This window comes from Cebus imitator, unplaced genomic scaffold (genome assembly GCF_001604975.1).
Source record: "Cebus imitator isolate Cc_AM_T3 unplaced genomic scaffold, Cebus_imitator-1.0 Scaffold110, whole genome shotgun sequence".
Classification (NCBI taxonomy): domain Eukaryota; kingdom Metazoa; phylum Chordata; class Mammalia; order Primates; family Cebidae; genus Cebus; species Cebus imitator.
Genome location: NW_016107425.1, coordinates 2,537,598 through 2,548,501, shown reverse-complemented (window position 1 = coordinate 2,548,501; position 10,904 = coordinate 2,537,598). Strand labels below are relative to the sequence as shown.

The 10,904-nt window shown below is 36.5% G+C and overlaps 1 protein-coding gene across 2 annotated transcripts in view; it reads right to left on the bottom strand.

Annotated features, from left to right (window-relative positions):
• PDK1 (pyruvate dehydrogenase kinase 1) overlaps positions 1–10,904 on the bottom strand; it is a 37,462-nt gene that overhangs the window by 22,451 nt on the left and 4,107 nt on the right. For both annotated transcript variants that reach the window (XM_017538226.2, XM_017538227.2), the window contains exons 3-8: positions 8,116–8,187; positions 5,989–6,173; positions 5,606–5,701; positions 4,811–4,888; positions 2,983–3,059; positions 991–1,089 (exon numbers count right to left, since the gene is read on the bottom strand). In XM_017538226.2, the coding sequence (XP_017393715.1) occupies positions 991–1,089; positions 2,983–3,059; positions 4,811–4,888; positions 5,606–5,701; positions 5,989–6,173; positions 8,116–8,187 (607 nt within the window). The remainder of the gene's footprint in view (positions 1–990; positions 1,090–2,982; positions 3,060–4,810; positions 4,889–5,605; positions 5,702–5,988; positions 6,174–8,115; positions 8,188–10,904) is intronic.

The following is a 10,904-nucleotide window of genomic DNA, read 5'->3' as shown; positions in this document are numbered from 1 at the left end:
AAAGACTATCTCTGAGAAATGAGGCCCACAAAGGCCAGAACTGATACATTTGATTTTTTATAGTCTCTGCATTTATTACTTTAATATAAATTTTCAATGATTATTACAAAAAAGAAACACTGTCATACTCTTAAGAAACTAGGGCCAGGCACAGTGGCTCACACCTGTAATCCTAGTGTTTTGGGAGGCCAAAATGGGAGGATTACTTGAGACCAGGGGTTCTGAGACCAGCCCAGGCAACAAAGTGAGACCTAGTCTCTCTCCTCCCAAAAATTCTTTTAATTAGCCAGTCTTGGTGGTGCACGCCTGTAGTCCCAGCTACTCTGGAAGCTATGGGAGGAGGATTGCTTGAGCCCAGGAGTTCCAAGGTCACAGTGAGCTGTGATCACACCTCTGCACTTGAGCCTGGGTGACAGAAAATAATTTTTAATAAAATTAAAAAGAAGAAACTGAGCTACCTAAACAATGTAGTAGAAAAGGCCTAGCACTGGGGACAGAAGACTGGGTATCATCTCCCATGGCATTTATTCTCTGTGTGATCCTGAGCTTACCACTGTGTCTTAGTGTCCTCACCTGTAAAATTGAGGCTAAAATTACCTGTGTCAAGAGAATCAAACAAAACAAATGCGTTTTAAGTAGATTAAAAAGTATTGTTTTAAAATTTTCTAAATTATAGATTAAATACTATCTCCCTAACACTGCAACTACCCAAATATTTTAGATCTTTATCAAAGAGATATTCATCACTACTGCTAAATTGTCTGTCTCCAGGATTTACTTTAAGTTGATTCACCTGGACTGGGGACCAGACTAGAAAAGACTCCAGGGATAACTCTATAATCCACCAGCTAAATAAAGCAATGTGCTTATTCCCCTGAGAGTACATTGTCTTTTAGAAATTATGTGTATGGTTACCTTTGCATGTCTGTACATCAATTACCATAAAAAAAAACAACAAAAACAACAATAAAAACTACCAAACACATTTACCTTCACAGTCAAATCTTCATTACCCAGCGTGACATAAACTTGAATAGGGGGGTAAACACCTTTGTCGGCATGGTGTTCCATAGTTGCTCTCATTGCATTCTGAAATACGTTAGGGTTATATTAAAAACACAGCTTTATAAAAAAGAGGAACTGTTAATTTTCAAGTACATATATACTATTTGAAGTTTTTAAGTTTGATGGAAATATGCCAAAGAAGTACAATTTTTATAACCACATTTAAAGTTTTTTTTTTTTAATACAGTCAATTTGGGGGGAGATTTAAAGGATATTCTGACAAAAGATTTCAACTAAATTCTGCATATTTTCCAAAGTCAGACTTCAAAACACTTTTAACTAGTTTACATTAAAGCAGAAAACTGTCACTTTTTTAATTTTAGTAAATGCTGGGCAAAACATTTTTGAAAATGTTGTTTCAGCTATTTTTAGAACTATTAAAAAACTCACAAATTTCTTCAAAGGAAAAAAATTTTTTCATATAGTAGTAACAGCAATGGCTGTATTTGATGGAGCAATGAATCCCTTTATTTCTAGTTCGAAATTAAGGATATTGACATTGAAAAGCTGCTTTCCTAATTTCTAAAGGAAATTAGGGAATTATGTACACATATGAGAAGCCTTAAACAATAACATGACATGCGGCATTGCAGTAAAAAATGATACAGACTAGACGTAACTAAAAAGGCATCTGAATTTGGAAGTAAGAGTGTGTGGCCCAAGCACAGCAATTGCAATTGTGTCCCCTTATGGAGGAAATTCCATCATTTCTACCCAAGGCAGTTTAAGATTAGGTTCTAGATGAAAGTCGTCTATGTACAATATGTAATATAACATGGAATACTTCAATCACAGGGCACAAGATCTTTATGCGACTGGAATTTCAAGGAAAAAATTTGTGTTAATGCTTTAAGTGCCCGTCACTACTTGTCTAACCATTTAGATAAAAAGATTTTGGGGCCAGGTGCAGTGGCTCATGCCTGTAATCCCAACACTCTGGGAATCCAAGGCAGGACAACTGCTTGAGGCCAGGAGTTCAAGCGCAGCTTGGGTAACAGAGTGAGGCCTCAGCTCTACAAAAAATAAAATAAATATATTAAAAAATATCATGTAAGGTATTAAATACATTTTTGCTGTCTTCGAAGAAAGAGTATTCTGGTGGTGCTCTAAGATATTCAGTCAGTTTTTCTGTGTTTCAGTGCACTTTTCCTCTACGTTATCAGATTGAAAGCCATCTCTCTTCTAGTTTGCTGCTGGCTGATGAAACAGAACTAAAGAGAGATTACAGGCTTCTGATGGAGGGAAGTTGTTTTCAGCCACCAGGACCTGTGTCACACACTCCTCGCCCATTTTCCTGTCAACCAGCAAGTATCATTGGTGGGGGAAAAAAAGATACTCTCAACATTACCAGCATAATTTAGTTTTCAAAATTTGTTGTAAAGAGCAAGGATAATAGCAGAAGCCCTGTCAGTCAATATAAATGACCTCCCTCTCCCAAGAAAAACCAGACCAAAGAAAGGATTCTGGTCCTTTAAGGACAGAAAGTTGAGAATCACTATTCTAAATGCTGTTTTATAAATATGCAAAGATAACTTTATAGAGCACCTATATGTAATCTGCTGCCATTGTACCGGTATGTTATTCCCAATCTTCATAAACAATCCTGGACAGTATTCTTGTTTTACAGAAAGGAAACTGAGGCTGAGAGAGGTTGGGTGACTTGCCCAAGGTCACATACATATTAAGTGCCACAATTGGGATTCAAACCCAGGTCTTTCTGACTCCAAAGTCTGAGCTCACCACTACAAGGAGGTGCCTGCCTGTGTTGATAAAAGGCTGATCTCCAGCAATGTGATAGGATACTGACACGAAATGGCACTTCTTAATAGGAGAACCTAGTGGAATATTTGACTTTTAGAGCAGATTCCTAATTTCAGAAAAGTACTGGTAAAGGTTATGTAATACTATTTTACAAACCTTGAAAAGTTCAAACACCATGTGATAGAGATGGGATGGTACATAAACCACTTGTATTGGCTGTCCTGGTGATTTTGCTAAAGAGCAGAAGAGAAAAATATGAAAGTACAGAGAGATGTGCTTAAAGCATTTTTAAGAAAAAATTGTGTAGTGATGAAAAGAAAACGTTAACTATGGAGGACAGTATCATTTGGGGGAGAACTGCCACATCATTTCTTCAATGCATTAGTGTTTGAACCTATGCCCACAAATATTTACAACTGACAAGAGTCCTGTGGTCACTTCTCACAACCCTACACAGCAATTGAACTAACCCATGTACCCATTTTTCTCCAGGATGGTAAAGTCTTTTTAAAAGATCACTCAACTTTCAGGTAGGAATTTAACATTCCTGTCCATAAATTCCACAGTCCAATTCACATACATACATTCTTTTTTTTTTTTTTTTTTTGAGACAGAGTTTCGCTCTTGTTACCCAGGCTGGAGTGCAATGGCGCGATCTTGGCTTACCGCAACCTCCGTCTCCTGGGTTCGAGCAATTCTCCTGCCTCAGCCTCCCGAGTAGCTGGGACTACAGGCGTGTGCCACCATGCCCAGCTAATTTTTGTATTTTTAGTAGAGACGGGGTTTCACCATATTGGCCAGGCTGGTATCGATCTCCTGACCTATGATCCACTTTGGCCTCCCAAAGCGCTGGGATTACAGGAGTGAACCACTGCACCCAGCCATACATTCAAGAAACCATTTTCTAAATGTTTCACCTTGGCGGAATATTGTTTTATTTCAGGCATTTCGATGGATATAAAGCTGAATAAAAAAATATAAGTTAGCATCAATTTCTCGAGACAGTAATTAACTCTACATTTAAACACTTAATAGGAGTCCCACTGGGGGTGGTGATAGGGGTGTTTATAAAACACACATTTAATAGAACACAGGAGTAAGACTCATAATACCTTAGAATTCTAATTCAACCAATAAATCCTTCTTCTGACTAAACTCCCTCTTAGAAACACGAATGGGACATCTGGAAATTGCTCACAGTAGTTCAGGTTCGCAAACTATCACTTGTACATTGTGATCGTTATTTATCAAATGCTATGCTACCATTATGGATCTGAAGAGTTAATATGGCTTTAGAAAACCACCAAGCAATTCTATTTTCAATTGTGTAACTTCACTGCTCTCTCACTCTAAGGTCCAGAATTCAGCTTAGTAAAAGCCTATTTCGTTTTATTCTTCCCACCACACCTTCTTAAAGTGTCATTGTAGGAAATGTTTTTCTCTGTCAAACTACCATGCCTCAGAAAAGAGACTCATCAATCCCCTTGCAAGGCATCTAAACCCTTTTTGTCCAAAAAGCACTAATCAAGTTAAAAAGAAAACCATCAGAGACTAACAGATTCTCAAATAGATCAGCATCTTTGTTTCCTCTTTTAAAACCCCAATCTTTCTACGTTCTCAACAACAGAAAATTATTTACAACTCATGAAGTAGATTACATTACTGAAGTGCATGTAAAAGTCAAATGTAACTTTCTTGGCATCATTTTTTATCTATGACTAAACAGAAAATAAAAAATAAGCAAAGAATCAAAGTTATCAATTAAAAATAAAGACAATGAGGCACAAAAAGTCATTTTTTTCATAATCTGACTAAATTACATATATATATTTGTATATACACTTTTTACATGATTACTTTCCTTTAGCCTTCATATCCAATGCAGTTGAGGAAAAAGTCATCTTCCATTAAAACTTTTAAATTCTTATCCCTTATCAAGTAATCAAAGCACTAATTATTGAGGAAAAGACAACATCAGGCTTACCATTTAGTTCTCCAAGTTCTAGTTCGGGAGAGTTAATATAATACAAATCACACAGATGCCTAGCATTTTCATAGCCATCTAGTGTGAATAAAAACAAAAAGAAAAGATTTAATAAATACACTTCTGTTTCATGCATTAAGATGGCAATAGTATTGACAAGTGAAAATCTTAAACTTTCTACAAAAGAAAATATACTTTGATAGTTTGGGGAAAGTCTTTGGTTGTTTTTGGTAGAGACATAGTCTCACTATGTTGCTCAGGTCTTTTTTTTTTTTTTTTTAAGTGAAAGATACCCTCAACAAAGCTCAGTGGCTCATGCCTGTAATCCCAGCACTTTGGGAGGCTGAGGCAGACAGGAGTTCCAGACCAGCCTGGCCAACATGGTGAAAGCCCGTCTGCACTAAAGATACAAAAATTAGCTAGGCGTAGTGTTGGGCGCCTGTAATCCCAGCTACTGGGGAGACTGAGGCAGGTGAATTGCTTGAACTCAAGAGGCAGAGGATGCAGTGAGCTGAGATGGCACCACTGCACTCCAGCCTGGGCAACAGAGTGAGACCCTGTCTCAACAACAACAAAAAGGTTTATCACCAAACTTTGCCTAACAAATAATTATATCAAAAAAATAGTCATCCTATACATAATGCACAAATAATACTATAAAGTTATTTTCAAACACACACATTTGTGCCTACCATTTTATCTCATGATATAAACAGTTGCTTTAATAGTAAGAAATAACAATCAATAATTTTGATTTTTTTAACCTTTTTTGCAAGGAGAAATGTTAGTATTTACCTTTAATAACTTCAACTACATTGCAGTTTGGATTTATGCTTCCAATGTGTTTTCGATGAGATGGACTTCCTTTGCCTTTTCCACCAAATAATAAAGCTATCCAAAAATAAAAAACAAACAAAATAAGCTAACCTACCTAATGCTCTTTTCCAAATGTGAATACTGTTTCAATTGTACCAAACAGTAGAACAAATATTTTCTTTTAGGATAAACATAGTATTTTACATTAAATAAAAATACCTTTCTTGATGGCAATCTATTTACTTTTCTTAATTAGCAAAAAAGTAAAACTAAATTTTCTACCTAAAAGGAAGTTTTCGAAATAAATTTAAAATATGCCAACACATCTTATTTAGCCGCTTCTCTTGACTGAAGACACTTACAGTGCTGATTGAGTAACATTCTAATTGAAATGCGACTCATGTAGAATCGATCCAAAAAGTACTGAACATTCTGGCTGGTGACAGGATCCACCCCAAAGCTCTCCTTGTATTCAATCACACCCTGGGCCATTGTAGGAATGACATCATTGTGTCGGTTTCTGATCCGTATCACAGTATCTGTAAAGCTAAACAAACCCATCTGTCAAAATGGCCAAATATTTTGACAAGTAAGTTTAATACAAAAATATAAGTTTAACAAACTATACTAGAAAAAAAAAATCCCCAATTTGTAAAAGGAAAATCAGTTCATGTTTTCCTATACTTATTTACATGTATTTCAGATCATAAAATATACCAAATCCATTAAAGTAGAAGGACCTTCAAAATAAAACCTTCAAAATTTAATTATTTTCTTGGATTCCTAAGAATAAGGCTGCCACAAAATATAATCCTAAAAATGTTAATGGTTTTCTTTAACTGCTATCAACTAAGGTCATCTGAGCACTGGCTATGAGGATGGTATTCCAGAGACATTCTGCATAGAAGACAAAGCACTCGCCTCTAGGGAACACATGCTCTGTAAGGAATCAAGACGAATGAGCCAATAAAGCCTGCCTGTTTTGGAACTCTTCCCTAGGGTTCAAAGAGAGAAAGAAACACTTAGGACAGAAAAACAGAAAAGAATTCTCATTTCATTCATCTTATGAGTTTATTAAATGGGAGAGGAAAAGTAAACAATTAAAAGACAAATCTTCAAATCATCTAGCCTTCCCACTTCTGTCACTTAGAAGACATTACATGGTTAAAGAAATAAATAAAAGAGAAAAAAGGCTTAATTAGCAGTAACAAAACCAATTTTCTAACATAACCATCTGAATGTACACTTCCAAATGAGTGCTTTCTTATTCAAAGTCATCATCCTGAGTATTATTAACTTATTCCAATGTTTCTACTGCTTAAAAGATTTTTGGAATTCTTAGCTTGTAATGAGCTTCAAAACAAGACCCTTAAACCAAAATACAAACAACAAAACTCTTCGAAAACAACTCCTCATTCTAGTCACTTTTTATTCATTTATTTTCTTTTTCCTTAAAAGAAACACAAATCTGTATTATTCTGCTTAACTACTCAATTTATTTTCTACAGCTCTGAATGACTGTTTTCAGAAGGCTCTATAGCATAATGGTTACTTTTAAATTAAGACTGCTTGGATTCTACCATTTGCTAGCCATGTAGCCTTAAGCTACTTTACCCTCTTTGTGCACAAATAGCATTATTTCAATGAACTGTTTCAAAGATTAAAAAACATTCATGTGGGATTTGCTCAATATCTAGGCAAGGAGTAAACTCTTGCTGAATGTTATTTTCAGATTAAAATGTTAAAAAAATGAAGTGTTACTGTACCCTTTAAAGACAGTCCAAAAAATATAGTATGACTGAGGACAAGAAGTGGTCATTACAATGTCAGTACCCTTCATTGCAATGAGCAGGTAGCTGCATAGGGCAAATACTTCGGTTTATCAATTACGGTACAGGGGTTATTAAACCTGTCATATTACTTACATCATCTTACAAGCCATAGAGCATAAACTAGAGACCTGCAATCATGTTCTTATCGGCCTTTGGTGTTTAAAAAATTTTTTAATTAGTTGTGCATCTTTCAAAATTGAGAGATTTTACATTACAAATCTAGACTTGTAGCTTTCCTTTAAAACCAGAAAACAATCAGATGATCTAGACAGCATTCACATGGCAAAGATCAGCTGGGGCTGAAGGTGGCTGTCCATTAGAAGGAGCATGTACTCTCCAGGTTAACAGTCCAACTGGCACTGAGACCACACCTACATTCCATTAATCAGCACACCTCAACTTCATCTTTTGTTAAAGAGGAGCATGAAGCATTTCTTATGCCTAGTCAAATTTACTGATTTATGTTATTTGCCCTGCCTGTATGGGCTGCTATAGTCACATATAGCATAGGTTGTAAAGCAGTAGAAGCCTAAAAGTTAATCAATTTTCCCAAAGTAACCTAATAGTAGGTTTAAGCTAAATACATTTACATTTTTTGAATGATGTTTAAGGGATGTAAAAATTGTATTCAGGATAGGGTCAAAACAGTGAACTCACTCATAAATGGCTTTAGCATCCTCAGCGCTTTTGTCCTTAAAATCAAGAAGCTCCTGAAGACTCTGGATATACCTAAAATGCAAATCAATAGGATAAGGTCATTCTTTTATATTCTGAGAGTTCAGTATCGTGAAAATTAGCTCAAAAGCTATTTTTAGCATTTTATAATTTTTAATTTAGAATACTGCTATAAATTATGGTTGAAGTAGAATTTTTACAATCATGCACATTTGAGCAAAGTGCTGAGAACAAATAGAAGAAGGTGCACATTTTCTCCTAAAAGCATAGGTCAAATTTAAGAATTTTAAGCTTTTTCTATTCCATATTAAGTTGTATATCTTAAAATAGTATTGAATTTTTTTTAAATTTACCTCTGTACATTACAGTATATATATACTGATTATGCTGAGGTCTGACTCTGTCACCAGTAACTATGTGATCTTGGGTAAATGACTTAATTTGTCTTATTATCACTAAAATGAAGACAGTCTCTCTTGCTCTAAGACTCTAACTTAAATATCTGTGCTTTAAAATCTTAATTTTAGACGTTTATGTCCAATCAACAAATACTTATTGAAAGCCTACAATCTACTACATGGTTCTTTTAAATGGGACAAAAACCACAAAAGTCATGAAAATGTAGATTTTAAATTTATCTAGCAATTCAAGGTATCAAAGTACCTGTTAAGAAATTAGCAAAATAAGGAAGGGCAAATGACTTTCTGATGGTCTTGCAGGCAAGTAAAAAGGCACTGCAGGGTCACAGCTAAAAATAACTTGCTACCACTCAATTACTTTCTTTGACAGTGTAAGGGTCTGCTCCACTTGGCTGTAAGCACTTTATCTGCAACTGCCCTAACTTAGCAGGCATCTAGGAGCAATCAAAGTGCTTTAAAAACCTGTAATTCCATCTGTTGGTTTGGAAAGCTGTTTCTGGCAAGTAATATGTCTTACTGCATTCCAAAGTCAAGGGATTCTGATAGCAGCTGCTGCTTTGCTTTAACCCTTAATTTCCTCTTAATTGGCAAGAACAGCTATGTTCTCTATCCAAGAGATATCTGAGTAACTACAACAAGCAACGATCAGACTTCATGACTGATATGCTTCAAAAAGCAGCATATTCTACTTCTAATGAAGAATTTTTTTTATAACAGGAAAAATCTTCCATGGAATATTATATTTTCTCCTTCATATCCCATCATAATTCCCTAACAAATGCTTCCCGTTTAAACTATACATAACTATTCCATACTTGGACTAGATACCTTCTGATTATCATATATGCAGCCGTCATACCTTTTCTGCATTTTTAAAATTGAGATTAGATCAACTTCTCCTATACACTATAATGCCTACAAAAAGAAAACTTGAATCTCCATGAATCCTAACTGGGAAATGCCCTTCGGCTAAACTCTCTCCATTTAACTTAACTCTGGGCAACTCATTTGTTTGAAGTGTATAGTGCTTAGGAGAACAACACTTTTAAATCAATCACATTAACAAAGGCTGTATATAGGTGGTTCCATGAGTATATACCCTTAACATCTCTACTCATCTTTGGGAAGTAGGCTACATAGAGGCCACAGTTTTTCTACATGAGTCCAAAAACTTCTAATTGTTTTAAAACAGAAAAATAAAAGTTTTAACTTTTGCCGTTTATAAAAAGAGATCCTTCAATAAATAAATAGTTTATTAGAAATACATAAACCCTTTCATATATTTCATAATTCTGACTAAAGCATGGTATAGCAGAGATGGGACAAATGTGGGTCTGAACACCAACTCCACTGTCAATAGTACTGACTTATGCAAAAGACTTAACCCTTATGTGCCTCAGCAGCCTCATCTGTAAAACGAAGACAATTGGCCAAGCGCAGTGGCTCATGCCTGTAATCCCAACATTTTGGGAAGCTAAGGCAGGAGGATTGCTTGAGCCCAGGAGTTCACAGCCTGCGTGGGCAAAAAAATGAGACCCCCATCTCTACAAAAAATAAAAAGAATTAGTGAAGTATGGTGGGACATGGCTGTGGTCCCAGCTACTGGGGAGGCTAAAGCAGAAGGATCTCCTGAGCCCAGGAGGTCAAGACTGCAGTGAGCCATGATCAAACTACTGCACACTAGCCTAGGTGACAGAGGGAGACCCTGTCTCTAAAAAGAAAATAAATTAATTTAAAAAATAATAAACAGGCCGGGCGCAGTGGCTCAAGCCTGTAATCCCAGCACTTTGGGAGGCCGAGGCGGGTGGATCACGAGGTCAAGAGATCGAGACCATCCTGGTCAACAGATCGAGACCATCCTGGTCAACATGGTGAAACCCCGTCTCTACTAAAAATACAAAAAATTAGCTGGGCATGGTGGCACGTGCCTGTAACCCCAGCTACTCAGGAGGCTGAGGCAGGAGAATTGCTTGAACCCAGGAGATGGAGGTTGCGGTGAGCCGAGATTGCGCCATTGCACTCCAGCCTGGGTAACAAGAGCGAGACTCCATCTCAAAAAAAAAAATAAATAAATAAATAATAATAATAATAATAAACAGGCTGGGCACAATGGCTCATGCCCATAATTCCAGCACTTTAAGAGGCCCAGGTGGGCAAATCCCTTGAGCTCAGAATTTTGAGACCAGCCTAGGAAACATGGCAAAACCCCGTTTCTGCTAAAAATATAAAAATTGAGCCGGGCGCGGTGGCTCAAGCCTGTAATCCCAGCACTTTGGGAGGCTGAGGCGGGTGGATCACGAGGTCAAGAGATCGAGACCATCCTGGTCAACATGGTGAAACCCCGTCTCTACT